The sequence below is a fragment of the Podarcis tiliguerta genome, assembly GCF_965153285.1.
Source record: "Podarcis tiliguerta genome assembly, chromosome: 3".
NCBI lineage: Eukaryota > Metazoa > Chordata > Lepidosauria > Squamata > Lacertidae > Podarcis > Podarcis tiliguerta.
In genome coordinates, this window is record NC_139536.1 from 90,539,162 (window position 1) to 90,560,011 (window position 20,850).

The 20,850-nt window shown below is 44.1% G+C and overlaps 1 protein-coding gene across 1 annotated transcript; it reads right to left on the bottom strand.

Moving 5' to 3' along the window:
- Positions 1-4,552: 4,552 nt before the first annotated feature.
- Positions 4,553-12,377, bottom strand: RRM2 (ribonucleotide reductase regulatory subunit M2). The gene is made up of 10 exons (XM_083431727.1): positions 12,099-12,377; positions 11,530-11,607; positions 10,012-10,170; positions 9,770-9,886; positions 8,625-8,758; positions 8,124-8,218; positions 7,890-8,023; positions 7,067-7,171; positions 6,815-6,928; positions 4,553-5,341 (listed from the first exon to the last, which is right to left on the bottom strand). Exons 1-10 carry the CDS (start codon positions 12,210-12,212, stop codon positions 5,189-5,191), a joined length of 1,203 nt encoding a protein of 400 aa, XP_083287853.1. The 5' UTR covers positions 12,213-12,377; the 3' UTR covers positions 4,553-5,188.
- Between the last annotated feature and the right edge of the window lie 8,473 nt (positions 12,378-20,850).

Below are 20,850 nucleotides of genomic sequence, written 5' to 3' on the forward strand. Positions count from 1 at the left end.
CCACTAGTACACGAACAAAGAATCTCAATGACCTGCTATACAACATTACTGTTTTGGAAAGGTACCCGTAGCTGTGATTTAGTGCAAATGGAAATCTGGCACAACTCTAGACTGACTATAGCAGCTGCGGCAGGAGTAGCATAAGGGAGGAAAGCTTTCCCCCGTGTAAATCAAACAGGGAAATTGTTAAGATTTCAGATAAACCTGTGGTTTTCCTTAATGCACACAATATGCCGCAGTTCTTTCCCCCCTTTTAGTAGAGGTCTGCCGGGTATCATAATGGAGATTTCTGCCATTTGGCTCTTAGCCATCTGATTGTTGTTGGAGGGGGGGGAATCAAACATAAACCCATCTCTTAGAAATTGCACATTTCTGAGAGTGGCTACGCTGCTCTAGATGGTATCTTTGGTATTGCATTTCCTCAGCCACTTCAGATTATAGGTTAAAATGCACCTACATGGAGGAATCTCCTCTTGGTTGGCAAATTTAATATACAGTGGTACCTCAGGTTACAGACGCTTCAGGTTAGACACCACTAACCCAGAAATGGTGCTTCAGGTTAAGAACTTTGCTTCAGGATGAGAACAGAAATCATGCTTCGGTGGCGTAGCAGCAGCAGGAGGCCCCATTAGCTAAAGTGGTGCTTCAGGTTAAGAACAGTTTCAGGTTAAGAACAGACCTCCGGAACGAATTAAGTACTTAACCCGAGATACCACTGTACTACAGTTACACATTTATGTACCCCTCCCTGTGTGGGAAGAATGGGCAACAAAAATAACCCCAAACCTTAAAAAACACTTGGGTAAGACTCTTCATCAGGGCTTCCCTACTGATATGGTTGAGAGTTGTAGTTTGATAATCCAATCAGCCCAAGCCACCAAGACCAAGTGGGAGTTTTGAGTCCAGCAACATGTGGGGAGCCAGATGTTAGCCATAAACTGAGCTATGCTAACAGGATGTATTATTACAGTACCATCAGCTTCTTAAGCCTGGAGTATTTGTAGAACTGGAATTGAAGCTTGATAAAGAACTGAATCCGAATTCCTTTGAACCAGTGTTTAATCTTCTATGTAGTTTGTGGCTTTCAATATATTGGTGGTGAATTAGAAGCTGATTCTCTCAAGGCGCACTCATTTTCCTTTATACACAGACCACCTCTGTGGATGTCCTATGGGAACAAGGGTGACAGCCATCGCCAGGTTTGTGTAGGTCCTCCACCAGGCTATGGGGCAGCCCTAGCCAGTGGCGTAGCATGGGGGGTGCAGGGGGGGGCGGTCACACCAGTCGCAACATCGGGGGGGCGCTCGCACTCGCAGCTCTGTGCCCCTACCTGGCTCACTCACTCTCACTGCAGTGCTGGCTGTGCGAATCCGATCCGAGCCGCCGGGTCGCCGCCCACTGTGGAGGGGGGGGGGTGCCAGGCATGCGGTGCGGTTAGGGGGCGCAAATTACTTGCCTTGCCCCAGGTGCTTACAACCCACGCTACGCCACTGGCCCTAGCCCCCCCCCCTCTCTCTCGTGTTCCACAAGTCTACTGGCCGAGTAAGGCTGGCTAGGAACTACCTCCCTACCAACAGCCTGTGTCATCCATAGTGCTGCTCAGCTTAGCTAGGTAGACTGGATGCAAATAATAACCGACTTCAATAACTTTGTAGAAGAGGGACAATGTTTCAGCAGATGAAGCTTGTCTTTCAACAGCAAGTAGCCCCTCTTCTACTTTTCCCATCTTATCCGGTCTCCCTGCTAGGAACACAGCTCATATCAGGAAATGTTAAGCCAGCAGCACACACTCAGCCTCATTCAGCGACAGCAACGGGGAATCACTGCAATATGTAAAATAATTGCCAGCTAAGTTTCGCCCCATGAACCCAGATATGTGTGCAAGGTCAGGAACTACTTGCATTTACGAGAAAAAAACTGAGTGCCAGTCAGATTTTGGCCATATATTTGCTTACAAGTTTCTATTTTTGATGCCCAGTTTCGGCAACTGGTATAGTTCAGGCTGCATGCTTTATGTAGAAACCTACAAACTTCTGAACCTTCCTTTGTTCTCAGCTACGTGCCTGCTACTCCAGAAGAGATTAAGAGGATTAAATAAAATTCCCCCAAAGGTATTGTCTCTCTGGGGGCATCTAACAAGCACCTCAGTGTAATTCCTGCTGTTAAGACATAATTGCCCCACTTCAGACTGGCAACAGTAGCTCATAACACTAGAGAAACCTTAATACCAAAACCATCTCGCTGGCCTTTTCTCTATCTTCTAAGGATTTTCAATAAATGAAAAGCCCTCTTTGCTTCTGGCACAAAGTTATACCATGTACTGTACAGGATGCAATAGAAGATGAGAGCCAGTAATTGGCAAAGACTGCAAGGACATTTAGTCAAGCCATGATTATGAATATGTGGAGAATAAAATGAACTGATTCTGATCCTAGGAAGTATAGTGGTACCTTGGGTTAAGAACTTAATTCATTCTGGAGGTCTGTTCTTAACCTGAAGCACCACTCTAGCTAATGGGGCCTCCTGCTGCCGCCGCTGCATGATTTCTGTTCTCATCCTGAAGCAAAGTTCTTAACCCGAGGTACTACCAGTATTTCTGGGTTAGCGGAGTCTGTAACCTGAAGCGTCTGTAACCCGAGGTACCACTGTAAAAGGGCTTCAGCACATTGTTGCCTTTGTGTTTGAAATAAATAACACCCAAGCTTACCAATACTTTGAAGGGACAGAGAAATAGCAAGGAGTCTAATTGATAAGAGTAGAATTTACTCTGATGGGACTTGTAAATCATAAAGAACATTAGAATGTACACAAGGCAGCTTAATGTCACAATCCAAAGTATTCCCTTCTGGTTATAGAAGGGGCTTCCAATCCAGTGCATTTGGATTGCCGCTTTAAATTAAAATCAGAGCCAGTTCCCTTTAGCCTTGGCAGGATGCATGGCAAGACCTAGCTCTAAGTTTCAGAGACAGTGACAGTAGGCAATGTCCTCTAGCTCAGTTTGTAGCCATGTAAATTTAGAATACCCAATTCTGTGCAACTATAGTGGCCATAATCTAAACCAAGGGTAGGAAGACTATGGCACTTCAGATGTTGGCTGCCACACCCATAATCTCTGGCCATTGGTGATGCTGGCAGACCTTAAAATCTAATATATGAATGCCCACTTTGATATTCCATTGGCTGCTACTTGTGGCAAGAGTTCCATTAAGTCAGCAGTTTATAATAAAGATCACTTTTTATTCACAATATTTATATGCTTACGGTTTGAGGAAAATGCGTTAAGAAGCTCGTCTCCAAATTGCAGAGATGTTTGTCAACGGGCTGACAAAGACCTGTCTGTAGGTTTTGACATCTCTCCCATCTTGCGATACTTCTTCCCACACTTTTCAGAGGAGTTAAGGTTTAACATTAGCATGTAGAAAAACTGGCTGGCTTACAGCTAAACATGTATTTCTGCAGTCACTATAAACAGCAGATGCGATCGCTGTAGATAGGACCCACTCAGCTGGTGACAGTCCAGGCAAGATGGCAAGCTCCTCCCCATAGCCACACTCCATCAGACTAGTGCAGAGACCCTATATACATGCAGAGCACATGGAGTTTATTTGCAATCTTCATTTTGTGCCCAATGTTTTACTCCTCCCACAATATCTGAAACACCTACTGTAGTCATTTTTTGCTTGTTTAGGAAGACTTCTCCAGAGGCGTAACCCAGACATTTATGGAATATCAGCTTTATATGAGGATACTGTTCCGTTCTTATAGGGACGTGGGTGACGCTGTTGGTTAAACCACAGAGCCTAGGACTTGCTGATCAGAAGGTCGGCGGTTCGAATCCCCGCGACGGGGTGAGCTCCCATTGCTCGGTCCCTGCTCCTGCCTACCTAGCAGTTCGAAAGCACGTCAAAGTGCAAGTAGATAAATAGGTACCGCTCCAGCGGGAAGGTAAATGGCGTTTCTGTGCGCTGCTCTGGTTCATCAGAAGCAGCTTAGTCATGCTGGCCACATGACCTGGAAGCTGTACGCCGGCTCCCTCGGCCAATAAAGCGAGATGAGCGCCGCAACCCCAGTCGGTCATAACTGGACCTAATGGTCAGGGTCCTTTTACTGTTCCGTTCCCAGAGCATACAGATGGTTTGTTTTTATTTCGCTGGATTCATAAGGTTTTTAGAGTGTTTCATTGCTTTTGGCCTTGTACACCACTTTGATGGCTGTTGTGAAGCAGCCTGCATGTCTGTATAATAAAGCTTTCCCCCTTCAATAAAGCAAACTCAATCTACTTATTTGTCCACTCCCCCCCCCCCTTTGCCTTCAACGGTTGTTCATATTCAGCCATTCACACACATTGAGGTCATTGCCAGAAATACCTCACCATCCCCCCCTCCAGAATGGGAAGGAAGTGTAGGCCTTTACAGTAGTTGTATCCCAAAACACTGGTCATTCAGAACAGGGCTAGAAGCAATTGCAGTTCAACCAAGGTTTTAAAAGGCCAGCAAGGAAAGCTGGAGGTGGAAGAGAGAAAAAGGTGCACATTCAGAAGGCAACTCAACAGCATTTGATCCAGCAGTTTGAAAACTGGAGCTTTATTCAAGTTTTTACTTCTATACAAAGTCTACTTTTATCGGAAGCCATACACATCCGAGAGATTTTCATTTCAGCACTTCGGGTATTTAATTTACATGCAAGTAAATCAGAGAAATGAAGATGAAAAGCAGTCTAAAAAGAGTTCATTCTAAACTCCCACATTACCACAGCCTTTTCAAGGAATTGTAGGACAGACCTTTATTATTAAAGTGCCATATTTATGTACAAATTATTAAAATAGTAAATAAAGACTTAAAACCTGCTAAGAGGCAATGTGGTTATGTAGCTTCTGCAGCTTGTCTACAGCCCATAGAAGAGGCCCTGAAACTGCCATTTTCTATACAGCACCCCATATAACTTGCTTTTCTGTGGAGGAACTACTGGTGACCTATGACCAGATAACGGAACAGACCAGCAAGCACCGATATTTCTGATAATCAAGCGGCCCATGTATTGTACAAATACATTTATCAGCACCGGAAACAAACAAAATTCCCAAACTTTTCTAAAGTACCACCACACATTATAAGAGCAAGGATTTTGAGGACAACTGGACAGACTGCTAGCTATTTCAAGCAAACCCCAAAACAGTCTTGGGTTCAATTTAGAAGTCTGCATCTAGAGTGAAAGAGTTGTCTGTAGACTTCGACATCACCCCCATCCTCTGATATTCTCCCACACGCTTTTCAAAGAAGTTAGTTTTACCCTCCAGTGAGATATTCTCCATGAAGTCAAATGGATTCTCAGCTTGGAATATCTGAAGACAAATAAAATTGACAGCTTATGGGTCTTATCTAGGATACACAATCTGACAGGAAATGCTGAATGTCATACAAATAAACTTGTTAACATCTAGTCCCAAACAACCTGCCGTATTTACTTGAATCTAATGCTCCCCGTTTTTTGGCCAAATTACATTGTGAAAATTGAGGTGTGCATTAGACTCGAAGACACATTTACATTCGCCAGCAAATACTTTTTTGTTTGTTTCGAGGTTCTGAAAATTGAGGTGCGCATTGGTTCCATGGTGCATTTGACTCGAGTAAATACAGTACTTTTACACCTCTTATCTCCTGGTCCATAGCATCCTGGTTTCTGTTCATTCTGTACTATCTTTAGATCCCACAGCTTGTATCTGTAAGTCTCCCACCTGAATTCCAGTTCTATAAAATTAAAGCAATTTCTTAAGTCCCATCTGCTCTCTCTCTCCTGCTTTCCCTGACGGAAGTATCCATTTTTTATTTGCCTGTATCTTACCCTGAATGGTAAGGGACGGGGGTGGCGATGTGGGTTAAACCAGAGCCTAGGACTTGCCAATCAGAAGATCAGCAGTTCAAATCCCTGCGACGGGGTGAGCTCCCATTGATCGGTCTCTGCTCCTGCCAATCTAGCAGTTCGAAAGCACATCAAAGTGCAAGTAGATAAATAGGTACCGCTCTGGTGGGAAGGTAAATGGTGTTTCCGTGCGCTGCTCTGGTTCGCCAGAAGCAGCTTAGTCATGCTGGCCACGTGACCTGGAAGCTGTAAGCCAGCTCCCTCAGCCAATAAAGCGAGATGAGCGCCGCAACCCCAGAGTCGGTCACAACTGGTCAGGGGTCGCTTTACTTTACCTTTACCCTGAATGGTACATGTTCATGTATAACCTGGCTATTAATTACTGAGCAGAGCAAGGCAAGACCATCGTCCATCATTGCTTAGCTGGCTAATGTCTCGTGGATCACCTATGACCTGCAGATTACTGGAATCACTGCAAGAAGTTCTGGACCAAGTGGATTTTTGTTTCTGTTTGATTCAAGTGCAAATTTATGCCTTAACCATTTAGGGACCTCCTCTCTACCAGTACGGACCCTTGCTTTGTAAATATAAAAAGAATCAATAGACCAAGGGCCTCTAGAAAAATTAAGCAAGACTATGCAAGCATAACAGTGAGCCACTGCAAAAAGAACCCAGCAGATTTAGCATTAAGAACATGAAATCCACAAGTCACGGATGGAAGGTTCAGTTATATGTAAAAGGGGAACATCCCTTGAAAATGATAATCAAAACGACTTATGTACAAAAAAGCATTATAATGCATGTTCACATTGAGTGCATTTTGGCAGAATATAAACTGAAATAAATAAACTGCACCCCTGAATTAGTCTGTTTCTTAATCACAATTTTCCACTAACGAGCCAGAGAGCAGTTGCTTAATGTTCATCCCTTAAGAGGCAAACAGCACAGAACTTACCTTGTTAAAACCTAGTTCCAGTATCAGTCTGTCTGCTACGAATTCAATATACTGCTTCATTAAAGTGCAATTCATGCCAATTAGCTTTACAGGCAGTGCTTCCGTCAAGAATTCCTGCATTTAAGTGAACAAGTATGTAAGTATGCAAATCCTACACCATCTAGACAATTTAACACCCTGCTAACTTTTAAGCTTCCTGTACCCTTTTTCTGCAGGCACTTTTTGCCACCACCAGAAAGACTTGCCAATTACCTGTTCTATCCTGACAGCATTAGTGATGATCTCCTTCACTCTTTCCTCAGATGGTTTGTGTACCAAGTGCTTGAACATTAGGCAAGCAAAATCGCAGTGCAAGCCCTGGGGGAAAAAATAATTGGGATATTTCAGAGAACTGGGGTGGGGTGGGGGGGAATGCAGTTTTCCTCTGTATCATCAGCAAACCTGAAAAGCCTGAAACAGTGGAGTGGCTGTAGATGTAACAAGTAATAAGGTTTCTGCATAGGTTCCAGATGAACAATACTTTGGGCGATCTTCAGTTTTCCATGGCTGCCAGCAATGCAAATTAAATTCATTCTCGGTGAGCTTTCCTCTCAAACATTCCTCCATCTAGCAGAATTAACCTTTAGGTGGAAGTTATGTGCTCAAGTCATCAATAATAATTAGATACTGTGAAACATTTAAATGAATTCCCTGGGGTGGGGGCTTCCAGAAAGCGAAGGCAAACGGTACCTACAATTTGCCCTGGGGCTACAGAGCTGAAGGGTTAACACCCCAGCTTTTGCCATACCAGGGGTCCAAGGGAAGTTAAGACTCCCAGGAAGAGTACCATAGCAAGGGGGAATACCCCCCCCCCCGGTTCTGTCCATCAGCCAAAGAAGGAGCAGCTGCAGGCAGCTTTCTTCCCTCTCTGCCTGCCATACAGAAAACATTTAAGAATTCTTTAAGAACTAGTTGCCACATTTGCTTTCTTTTTCCTCCTCCCTCCCAATCCCTTTTCCTTTTGTGTTACGCCTTTTAAGCATCAGAGCAGGAACAAAATAGTTTGATTAGCTAAATGGGAAGTGCGAAGCCTTACCTCGTCTCTGCTGATCAGTTCATTAGAGAAAGTGAGCCCAGGCATCAATCCTCTTTTCTTCAGCCAAAATATAGATGCAAAAGAGCCAGAGAAGAATATGCCTTCCACCGCAGCAAAGGCTACAACTCGTTCTCCTGTTGGGAGAAAAGCCCGTTGTTGATTTGGGTGATGAGACTTGTCAGACGCTGGAAAAGGATGGATGTGCCAGAAAGGAGAACCGAGTGCAACACTCACCGTATGCTGCCTGTTTGTCCCCAATCCAGCGCATGGCCCAATCGGCTTTCTTTTTAACACAAGGCAAGGTTTCAACTGCATTGAACAGAAATTCCCTAAAATGATACAATAACGCAGCTAAGTGTACAATCTGTTGTAATGAGAGATTTGTAGGCCGATAAACGAAGAGACCAGAAATTAGCAAGGATTAGAACCCAGGAATTTGAGAAAGCAGCCTAACTAAAAGAAATCAAGACCAATTATACAGCCAAAGCCAATGCTGTTTTACAGTCTATTGCAGTGAAAAATACAAGAACGTTGAATAGGTAGGACTTTTTTTGCACGTTTTGTAAGAGAATCAAGTGTCCTCCTACAATGCTAGTAAGTTAAAAAAGCACGAACTTTTAAAAAAAACATGACCTAGACTTTGAAGCATTTTAGTATTTAAAATATTTATGCATATACTTTCTTTTAAAAAAATCACTATAGAATAAGAAAAGATTGTCTCAAAACAGCACTAACCTCTCTTTGGGGTCTTTGATGTAAGTATCAATAAGTAAACTATACATTTCTGAATGGATGTTTTCCATGGCAATCTGGAAGCCGTAGAAACAGCGAGCTTCTGTGACCTGCACTTCTTGGCTGAATCGCTCCACCTAGAGGACACAACATACCATTTCAGTTATAAATGATACTGCTTTTGAAAGGTTTTTCAGAAAGAGACACCCCACCAGCAAAAGCCGATGGCAAGGTATGTCTGACAGATGCCAGATTATGCAGCAGCATATTGGTCAAGTAATGAGATAGCATGATTCACAAACATCTCTGCAAGTGGAATATTACAGCAAGGGGCGGGGAGAACCCAGATAGGAGGATATAAGGTAATGTAACTTTTTTTTGGAATGGAAATTTAGAGTATTACCTAGCCATGAGATTTTTCAAGATCTAGCTGAGGTATTAGGAGTAGCAGGAAACTTTTCATCCAAGCTTTTAAAACAGCAAAAATTCAAAGCACCCAAATTCTGACCTACCGAAAGGCAATTGTTGTACCCTTGTTGAAAAATAATGTGAGGACACAAAACCTATTGTTTGACTTGGGTTTTCAATACTCTTTTCATAACTCTTTCTCTTTGGGCAAGAGGAAACCTGGGACTCAGCTACATTAGTAAAAGAAACAATAATTTGAATGCGTTATAAATGTGCAACACCAGATGGCTCCAGAGAGCAAAGAATTTTTCAACAATTTCCCATAGGGTTTCCTTCCCTTTTGTTATAATGATTTAATTTCTGACTTATTTATAGTGGGCTTTTCCTGTGTGTAGATCCACCCTGATAGCCATGCCATCTCAAGTTCTGAAACATGGAATATGAAAAACATGGGCTACTCATTTGTGAACAGAATATTCCATTCGCCTAATTTAGACTTTTGAGAAGCTCAAAAAGCTTTCACATCTTTAAACTTTCTCCCGGTGCGGAGCTGCCCAGCGTATTAGGCGACTAGGCTTATAAGACAAATTCCCCAAATTGCAGCTTCCCATTTTTTGGGGGGTCGCCTAATATGCCCAGTCGCCTAATACGCCAGAAGCTACGATAGCTTGGCTAGGAGGAAACATGAAGATGGTACTTTTAAGTTACTATGGAACCCAGAAGATATTCTGCATACTTACCAAATTTTCATTGACAATGCCATCACTTGCGGCAAAGAACGCCAAGATGTGTGAAATGAAATATTTCTCTTCAGGCTTCAAGGATTCCCAGTGCCGGAGATCTTTGGAGAGGTCCACCTAAATATACAAAGCAGCCAACGAAAATGCAGTAATGTTAAGAGAATCTGAAATATGCCTATATGACTGCAATGCTGTCTGCTATCATTACTCAAACCTAGAAGGAGGGAACACAAGCCTCTCACCTCTTCAGCCGTCCAAAAGGATGCTTCTGCTTTCTTGTACATTTGCCAAATGTCATGGTACTGAATGGGAAAGATGACGAACCGGTTGGGATTCTCCCGAAGCAGGGGTTCATCTTGTACACTGTTTGAAGGCAGCTGTGTCACTCCTTTAGGTGCATCCTAAAGTCACAAATATAATATATCAACCCATTCCTAAAATACATGAACGCAAGCACCAAATCTCTCCTTTCTTGAAACAAAAAAGGAGTAGGGTTCTACACAAAAATGTAGACACAGAAAGGCTGACTTAGCACATGGGCAGGTAAGTGGTGGAAAGCTTAAAACCTTTGTCAGATGTCAAGGAAATAAACATCTATTTGGCTTCTAGAAGATATCTGGAGGCAGCCCTGTTTAGGGAAGTTTTTAATGTTTTATCATGCTTCTAATATTCTGTTGGGAGCTGTCCAGAGTGGCTGGGGCAACCCAGTCAGATGGGCGGCATGCAAATAATAAATTATTGTTATTAGCAGGCCATGGGCTTAAAAATGAAGTAAGGAAATAAGACTGAATTAAAACAATGAAAAGAGAGCTATGGAGTGGAACTTGAATTGCATCAGGAACTTTAGTTATGAGGCAAAATGTGTAACACAATTAAGTATGGGCGGGATTATTACCAAGGAGTGAGACACAAGGAAAGAGACGTTTGATTTAAACCCAGGTAGAATTTTGACAAAAAATTAGAAACAAAAGGAATGGGCAAAGCAGATGGGATGGAGGTACAACAGGCTAGACTTAAGAGTGAAAATTAATTGGACAGCCAATATATAATGCTAATTTGGATGCCCTTAAACACTGAGCTCAGATCTCTCTTGGAGACATAGGAACCTAAAGGAAATACCCACCCACACTGGCATTCTGTCCGTGCTTAGAGACACGCTCATTCAGCCATGCATTCCCCTGAACTAGATCTTCTTGATCCAACTTTTAAAATTCCCTTTTTAATTATTGTTTACAGCAGGCTTGCTTTAGCGAATGTTCTATACAGAAGTGCTTCTGACAGAATCGCTTCCTTTGCTGTGTGCTTTAATCACGCATTCGTTTTACGTTTATGAACCACTTAGAAGCAGTCACAGAAGGTGAGCAGATAAACCTAATTAATAATGACAATAAAGTAGAAAGTAGGAGAATCTAAGCCTTAAAGCTACAGGCTGAAACCTGGGCAGACGACTTCACCTAGGAGAAAATGTCGGTTATAGCAACGCAGAGGCTAATGCTTCAACACCCGCCTGCCCCACCCTGCTGGGGGCGGTCGGGGCTTGCTGTTCCTTTGTATAATTCGAGCATTTGGCGCCAAATGCTCAGCCGGGGAAGCTAAGCAGCGCCCCCTTCAACTCGTATGACGGCGGGAACAGAAGCCTCCTCGTCACAAAAAGACCCCCGAGATCAAGCGCCCCCCCCCCCCGATTTTAACACCTCCTCCCATAAACGGCTCCCCCTCCCCCACCAAGTCCGCTTTCCTCCTCCCAAGATGGGACTCACCGCCTCAAGGCCGGGCTCTTGAAATATCTTCCGCGCCGCTTTGGACGCCAGGACCCGGGTAGCGCTGAGCGACGGAGGCTGCAGGACCGCAAGAAGAGGGACACAAAAGACCGATTAAAACCGCGCGCTTTTTAGGGTGCGAAGGCAGAACAGAGGGAGGTCGCCTTTCCTTTTTAATGAAGCAATTAAAGGAAGCGCCAAGGTGAAGAAGACCTCCAAGACTTCTGCCGTCTGTCAGGGGTGATCTAGTTGAGATTCCTGCATTGAAGGGGCCTGGGCTACATGACCCGGGGGGGGGGGGGGAACACTCTACAATTCTGATTCTATGTTGGGGGGGGGGGGACGACCTTGCGTTTTGACGACTCGCCATGGACTTTTATGCTGCAAGGACTAATTAAGGGGCAGAAGGATAACGAGGGGGATCGACTCCCCCTCCCCCCCCAAAAGGCCTTGGTTGTCCTGGGCGCATTAATCAAGTTAAGGGAAGGCGCTTGGGCTGCGCGGGAAGGAAAACAAGCCCTTTTTCCCCAGCCCGCCGACGGGCTCCCGGTTCCCCCTTCTCAACCCACCGTGTTCTCCTTGTCCTTCAGCGCCAAATCCTTCAGCGCCGGCAGTCGCGAATTGAGGCGCTGCTGCTGCTCGTTGCGAGCCGAGAGTGGGCTGCGGGCTGCGGAGGAGATCATGGCCGGCGGAGAGAGAGAAAGGCGAGCGAGGCGAAGAGCGAGGCGGCGGCGGCGGGAACCCTTCGTGGCGCTGGGTGCGGATGGCAGTGGGAATGAGGCCCCGGTCCGCTTGCGGCTTTATATGCGCTTCGAACTTGGCGCCAGAACGCCTGGCCGCCCAATCACAGTACGGAACGCTCCCCCCCCCCCCTCCGGCGCCTGCCGTCGAATTAAACTGTGTCCAAGAAACCGCGGGAAGCTGCGGCGACGTTCCGCCCGCTCTGCCCTTCCATTGGCTGAGCGTTCCGGCAACAAAGAGCTGCCGAACGCGGGAACCAGTAGCGATGCCGCTCGTTGTCCTCCGCCCCCCCCTTTTCCTCCCATTCGCCTTTGCTCCTCTTTGTTCTCATTGGCTGAAAGGGCCGCGCCCTTTAAAACGTTGCTCGTCTGACCCTGCCGGAACTGCCTGTCAACCCGCGGCGTTTCCAATTGGTTAGAGAAAACTGATCACGTGGCGCTTTTCGTTTTCATTTTTTTTGTTCCTCTTCTTTCTTCTCCATTGGTAGATGATATCCTAATATTGGAAGCACAATAAATTATTATTATTATTAATAATAATAATAATAATTAATCTTTACCATTATTGGTTTATTATTATTATAATTTCCAATTGCCAGCTACAACCTCTCAAATACTTACTGTTCTGTGACTCAGTGTTATTACCTTTGAGTAAATGCTCTTAGAGTGTGTTTGCAGGTATGTTTGGAAGGTAGATCTTGAGTTTCTGAATAAATTTCTTAAAAACTAAGAAAAAAAAAGCCCAGATTACTCTATATGGATATTTGTTATAAATAAATCAATTTTATATGCCGCTATTAAGAACTGAATGAAATAAATAATTGGAGTATAAATTATATAATAAAAATAATGGCATTGTCTATACTGCCTAGACAATGAGAGAGTGGGTGTTTTAGCTTCCATAGCAATGGTGTCGGTGTACCTTAAATTACAGCTTACACAACAGAAAATAATGTTTAGCATTCATTGGACTCCACTACGTTTGTAAAGAAAAGGATTTTCTAAGTCAGCATTTTGTTAAAGATGTAGGAAAGCTAATGCTTTTTTAAAAGAACATGTTTTTGCAATGTCCTATTCTTACTAAGTTCTGGGAGAAAGGAATGGATTATGCTGTCATTAAGTAGGTGACATAAACAGGAGCAAGGCCATGGTAGCTTGCGAAGGGGAGGACAAGAAGCTAGGGAAGGATCCAGGAGTGGATGGGAAACTAGCAAAGAGATTTAAGGCAGAGAGTTGCATTGTCAGAATGACATGAGAATGACTTGGGCACTCAAAGTGCTGGATGGATGTGAATGGACAAAGGTGAGACAGCAAAAGGCCAGAAGGGGCCATTGCTTCTGCCAGTTAGCCAGAAGGTTGATGGTTTGAGCTCACCCAGGGATGGCCTTGGGTAGGATTCCTGCAAGGGGTTGGATTAGATGACTCTACAGTTTTATGATTCTTTGATAAATGAAGTGGTCAAGATGAGATATGATGGGGGCAAGGTAAAACACATGGAGAAATAATACTTGGCTTCTCAGTGACAGACAACAGATGTCTCTTGGATCAGGTGTTTTATTATCTACTACTATAGTGTTCTCAGGAGGTATGAAGAAATTGCCAAATTTTTGAGGATGCATCTTTGTCCCCATCCTCTCGCTAGTTCTAAAAGGGTAAAACTTGGACTAACATTGAGGGAGCTGACAGCCAAGGCCAACCTCTCAGGCTGGTTGTATGAAGCAAGGTAGGCAAGGTGGGAGCTTGCCCAGAGCAGTGCCCCATTGGTCCCCACCTATGAACATGCCCTGCACCCCCTTCCTGTCCTCAGGTGCAGTAGAAGATGCCCTGTTGCCAGAGCTGAAGCTACTCTGGTTGGCTTCTGCACAAAGAATGGTAGGAGGGTCCATTACATCGGAAAACAAAATGCTTTTGGTTGACCCTGCACCTCAACATCTCTCCCCACCTTTGGGCAGTGTTAGAAACTCAGATATATAAGCTAGGCGCCAAATTGCTCCTTAAACCAGGGTTATAGTCGCCAAAACAGAATGTCCAGTTGCCATTTGGGGGCAAGAAGGCTCAAAAGTCATGTTTTTCAATACAACTTTTTTGGTTCCTGAAATTCATTCTGATTGTGCAGATAAAATAGCATGGATAAAATTATACTGGGTGTGCTGCTAGTGTGGCCAATAGCTAGGTGCAAAATGCACCTGGTCAATTTCAAACACTGCCCTTGGGATATAATGAGGATAGGTCTTGCACAGTTGGCTTAGTTCCAGTGCAAAACCAGGTATCCTAAAGGCAAAAACAAGAAGGGTCTCTCTCCCCTTGTCTTCAACAATATATATTTCAAGTTCAAATTTGGCCGGCACGCTCAACCCACCTCCATTTTGTATGTTGCCTGTAGCTGGGGTGCAGAGCCGTTGCCCCTCTACATGTTCTCAGTCCCCAGCTCCCATCAGCCCCAGCCAGCATGGGCAAAGGTCATGGATGATGGGAGTTGTAGTCCAACAACATCTGCAGGGCCACAGCTTCCCCACCCTTCAGCTCAGCAGGAGAATCTTGAGATTGTCTGCCACAATCCTGGAGCCTGTAATAGAACACAGTGGTCAATGAATTGCAGATCTCAGTCACCCAGGACTGTGCTGAATGTTGGCACATCCCTCTAATAGGCTTTTCCCACCCGCACTAGCCCCCACCTGTGATACCTTGGTTCAGTTAACAGGAAGCTATTTCTGTGCGTCTCCCGGGAACAGACAAGAAGCTTCTTGCGTGTTCTGATCACCTCCTGCTATTCAGCTTTGCCTGTCACAAGCAGGCTGCTCCGCGAGGAAGCCTGCCAACATTCAACATATGTGCAGGCTGTGATTAAAAGTAAACTCCAGCTTCAGAAAGGCCTCTCTTGCTGTCATCTGCTGCCTTGGCAGAGCTGGAAAAAATCCAACTGCAAAGCAAGGTTAATTGCGATCAGCAAAGAGCCCATTTCTAAAGTCTTTGGATGGAGATGCCTTATCCCACTCCCAATGTTTTACATCTGGAACCTAGCTCTCCCCTGCTGCCCCAAGTCTTAGGCCACAAATGTAATTTGCAGCACAGTTCTATGTGTGTTTATTCAGAAGTTAGCATTGCTTTTCCGTGGGGATTACTGCTTAGTACATGTTGTTAAGATCAGTTTTGATGCCTTCTATTCATCAATCAAGGGTTAGGAAAAGACGGATACTTCAGAGAAGTATATGGTTATGGGGGAATCATAGTTTAATAATGTATTTTCACATCTACACCGTGCATTTGAAGCATATGGCTCCTCTCCCCCTGCCACAAGAATCCTGAGAACTGCAGTTTGTTAAAAGTGAAGGGAAACATAGCTCAGTAAGGGGTAAACTACTACAGTTCCCAGGATTTTAGGGGGAAGCTATCTGCTTTAAATGTTTGGTGCGGATGTGTGGATGGGTTTTGCACTCTCAAACAAATGTCTTAGCTCAGGTAAACTCATAACTTTATGATCTCACTGCAATGACAGAAACATACTCTTTACCGAATCCTTAAAACAATAGCATGGTGGGTGTGTAATTATTAAACAAAAACAGGGAATACAGAAAAAGAGAAAAGCTAACAATAACAATGAAATGAAATAAGTGTTTTGTTTTGTTTTTACTGTATTCTTTTAACTTCAACCATTTTGCTCTTTTAAAAAGGGTTCCATATTGAGCCAGATTCAAAATGCCATCCCTTATTAGACCTGCATTAAGGAGTTACATTTGAGGTCCATGTTAATTCATCACACATGCTCTCCACATGTTCACATTGCAATGCATGAACATGTATAAACCTTTGCTCTTGTCTTAAAATGGGCACAGATATATGCCTGCACATGTTTGTGTAATTCAAGACGCAGTTCACAAGCCAGATAAGCATTTCTCTGGTTGAACCTTTGGTTGACCAGAATGTGTAATGTATGCTGTAGTGCTTCAGCAACCACGTTAAGCATTTCACATTCCTTCATAATTTGACTTCACACTGGAAACAAAAAAAATGCCCAGTGCTGTACAGAAAGAAGTTGAAAGGGTAATTGGTTTTCCCCCCTGCATCAAACCTGCCTACGCCTCCAGCTGACCCACTTGTTTACATAGCATGGGCAATCTAGCAAGAGGATAATCAAGCTTTGCAAAGAAAACGATGAAGGTGGTTCTGAACTTGCTGAAGAAATTCTGAGTGTTGAGTGGGGTAAGAACTGCAACTGGAGGCTGCTAGACTGTTGAACAGGAAAGAGAGGCATGGCCTTGAGGATTCTCTGCTTCTGTAACTGATCATACTGCCTCTCACTTGTAGAGGTATCATTAGAAACAGGAACTTGTTTTAGTGGCTTTGTGTTGCCTGGTCATGGTAAAGAAGGTGTTAAGTACATCAAATGTATTTAACTTAGCTTCCCACTGCCACCCACCTGCATAAAAGCATGGAATAGTTAAGTATTTACTGTATTCATGACAATGCTGCCCCCTAGCAGGAGAGAAACAAAACCTTTCAAAGGTTTATCCCCTCTTTTACACATGGATACACACCCTCAGAGTTATTTTAAAGGCATATTGGTTTGCATGCCTGCATTATAATGTGGTGCTTAGTGATAAGTTTTGAAATAAAATAGCCTTTCTGTTACTCTTGAGAGAGGATAAAGCACTCTGCCTGATCTTTGGAGACCAATCTCCAAAGATAAATCTGGGGGAAACCTGGGGGCCTGGAGGGTACTTCCTTGGGCTTTGCATGCAGGATCCGGCCCATGTGCCACGTGTTAGCCACCGCTGCATTATATATTGGGCTGGTTCAGCAGATAAGTGAAGAATGAAACCCAGCAAGACTGGGGACCAACAGAGACTCAGAAGGCAAACAATTCCAAAATATGGGAGTGATTGTCAACGAGACCCTGGCATAGCCAAGGAGGGGCAGGGGGGCAGCTGCCCTCCCCAATCAAGTAAATCAGTGTTTGTTAATATCATCTTTGGAAAGAGTTTGATTGGTTTTTAGGCATGGTGTGCCCCTAAAAATCTGGACGAAGTCCATTCAGCTTCAAATGCCAGACACCTTTTGTTTTTCCACTCAAATTTAAATAAAGGCAAAAGTGGCTTTCCCTGTGCAGACACAAGTTAGGAGAGTGGATTAATAAATAAACTGTGTTCAGTGAAGAATGACAGTGCTCAAGGTACTCAGTAACAGGAAAGCTGTTCTTCTGTTAGCTAATCCACTGTTTTGTTACCAGTCTGAAAAGCCAAATGTGTGGCTGTTTTCTTCTGTTACGTTCAAAATGCTATCAAGCAGCAGATTGTTGAAGTCAAGGAAGGCGGGCTCAACCCTTGAGGCTGCAGTCCTGTTTGCACTTCCATGGGAATAAGCCTTTGTTGAACTCAGTGGGACTTGCTTCCAAGCAGATATGAAATGTAGTGCATGAGCTTTGTGGAATTTGTTGTTCTGTTCTGCTACATTTAAGGGTTTTTTTTAACCCAGGCTTTCACCTGCAGAGGCTCTCAGGGCAGCTTACAGATAGATAAGTACAAGACAGTCACCACCCTCAGGAGTACAATCTAAAATATATGACACAAAAGGGAAAATGGAGGAGGAGAGGAAGGCCTGGGGGCCGTATCCAGCTCTTCAGCCATCTCTGACCTTGGGACTCCCCACAGGCCTCACCACTAGCTGCACCCTCTTTCCCAGCCCACACCTCTCGCCAGCCTTGCTTCACATCCTCCTGGAGTGTTTTTGCCTGGCTGGAATAGGTCATTGAGCACTGATAAGGACCCTTGTTTGCATAGATGGGAGAGGCATGTGTAGCCTTTGTTGTGAAAAAGGTCCTCCTCGTCTACATATCAGTGAAACATCCCCACCCAATGATTTATGTTGAAGATGTGGGATGCAAATTACGTAAGTAAGATTGTTTCCAGGTGGTCTGCTTATTGCTCATTGATCCTGGCTTGTTTGCACAAAGTGTGCAGGGAGGTTAGATCATGCCAGCTATTTGCTGAGCATCCGTTCAGATTTGTTTGGTTATACAATGCTGCACCAGGCAAGGGTTTCCCCCACAATTTTCAGTTCATTTACCTGTCATTTTCAGTATTGCAAAATGTCTGGTTGTTTTTTTTCGGAGGAGGGAAGGAGCTTGTTGCACAAGAGCTCCCATTCAGCCATGATCGTGCAACCTTAATTTTCTGGTATGTGATTGAATCCCACCCAAAGCAGCAACAATTGCCTGGAAACGCCCTAGGTAAACTAATTTTTGCAAACTGCCTGAGAATGTTGTTGAAGGGCTTGGTCATGGTGATACTCAAACCTTTCCTAACTTCAGATGTATAATTCTTAAGACGTTATTTGAGAAGAGAGCTGAAAGTGAACTTTCCGCTAGCAGAACAGTTTTACCGGGCTAGAAAATCCTCCATATGGTGAGCTGTCAGGAATGCAGGGGAGAAAAATTCCTGGCAAATATTGCTTTCCGTATGACCTGTTTATTGGGCATTCATCCTGATTCATTCGCGGAGAGGTTAGAAAATATTGCAGCAAGCAAACGTTACCTCCACAGTGCCCATTGCAAAAAGTCTGGGTGGAGGGAGCAGGTTTGTTGTGTACGAGATCCAAATCAACTTCAATTGTGCAAACTGAATTTGCCGCTGTGTGACTGAATCCTGTGCGAAAGGACAGTGACAGTCTGGAAGTGCCCTCAGACACACTTTCCAGTGCCAATTCACAGGAGCAGGGCAACTGTAGAAAATGTGCCCACATGAATAGCCACTGTGGAGGGCAACTCAAAACTCATGGTCCTTTTTCCAGCATTTTCCAGCATTCGTGGGGTTCACACTGCATGGAACCAGCCTACGCTTGCTACTGAACCAGCCTACACTACAGTAATAGTCCAAAACTTGGCAGTATCAGAAGCTGTTGTTTATTTTGCAGGAAAAACTGCAGAGGATTGAAAAGTTCTTTTATATCAGAGAAGTTTCCCTTGTGTCAAAATGTGAAGTAATTCAAACAGACCACCTCCGTCTGAGTCTCAGAAAACAGAGTTTGGGACGCTTCCTTCCGAACTGGGAAGCTTGCCTCAAAATTGGGGGATGTTATTTCCAGAGGAGAACTGGCTGAAAGTATTTGGAAGAGGCCAAGAAAGCCTCTCTTCTATGTTGCATTTTAATTCCTTTTGTTTTCTGAAGACTAATAAGAATGACTAGAAGGGCCTGTTCTTGTTTCTGCCAGTACTCTAGGAAGCAACATTGCCACCTCTAGCAATCTCAGAAGAGAGAGGTTAGTCAAATCCTGTTTTTTTATCCGCTTGTTTACATTCCAGCTGGAGAGAGTCAGCAAACATTAACCTCAGCTTGGCACAGGGTCAATGCCGCTGACAGAAAAGATGGGGCAGACTTTGCTCGTTCTTCATGGCTAAAAAGGCAGGGAAATTGCTAATCTGTGGGGGCTGCGCTATTTGGAGAGGAATGTGCCGCACAAAAGGAATTGCCATCTGAAGCCCCTGAGTTGCCTAAGCAACCATAGCATTGGGGAAGAAACAGGAGAGTTTGTTTTACAGGCCAACAATAAATTAGATCGAGAGATCATTGTACCACAGAAAGGGGACATGGGGGCCCTAAAAACACATCCATGTGTGCTGAATGGGCGGGGGACGGGACGCATTGATGGCAATTTATATAGGGGCAAGTTTACAATATGCACAGCAACTTCCACCGACCTTGGGTCAAATTCTGAGGTGGTTATAGAGATTTTAATCAGGATAGTTTCGCCAAATTGACAGTTGAACTGTTGTGTTTTCCTAGGGCTGGCATATCTTCACAGAATTGTAGAGTTGGAATGGACTCCAAGGGTCATCTTTCTTTTTTTTAAGAATAATTTTTTATTAACCGACCAATCACATCAAATCAAACCAAATTACATAAATTCCAAATTACACAGCCGAATTTTAAATTTTTGTTGGGGGTACCCATATTTCAAGTTCCGAAGGGATCCAATCAACTTCTTGCTTCTTACTGCTGTTTTAATGTCCACAAATCTAACCTTATGATGTTCACAGTACTATCCAGTCCTTTCTTATTATTTTTCCACATCTCTTGTTGTTATTTTCATATATTTTTCCTTTCTCTTTTTTCCAAATCTCTCCCTAGACCTCTTTTTTTTTGGGGGGGGGGTGTTGATGCATTTCCTATTTGCTTGCTCCCGGAACTGCCCAGATGACAAGGAAATCAAAGCAATACGTTTGGCACCAGCTTGGCTGCCTGAATTCCCAGAAGGAGGCTTACTAGCCACCATCTAACCGCCTTAGGGACTCCTGTCTGGGTTTGTGTAGGACATGGGTAGGCAAATTAAGGCCCAATCACCTTCCAAATACAGCCCGCGGATGGTCCAGGAATCAGTGTGTTTTTACATGAGTAGAATGTGTGCTTTTATTTAAAATGCATCTTTGTGGGGCATAGGAATTCGTTCATTTTTTTCCTTCAAAATATAGTCCAGCCCCCCACAAGGCCTGAGGGACAGCGGACCGGCCACCTGCTGAAAAAGTTTGCTGTCTCCCGGTGTAGGGCTTACTCCTTACCTTTTCTTCTCCCGAAGATATCCTGCAAGG

What these genes read in the sequence shown, in the direction of transcription:
- RRM2 (XM_083431727.1), bottom strand. Translation starts at nt 12,212, where the DNA reads ATGATCTCCTCCGCAGCCCGCAGCCCACTCTCGGCTCGCAACGAGCAG. An exon ending in TGAAGGACAAGGAGAACACG is followed by an intron (nt 11,608 to 12,098) that starts GTGGGTTGAGAA and finishes GCGGTCCTGCAG; the next exon opens with CCTCCGTCGCTCAGCGCTAC. An exon ending in ATCAAAGACCCCAAAGAGAG is followed by an intron (nt 8,219 to 8,624) that starts GTTAGTGCTGTT and finishes GTATCATTTTAG; the next exon opens with GGAATTTCTGTTCAATGCAG.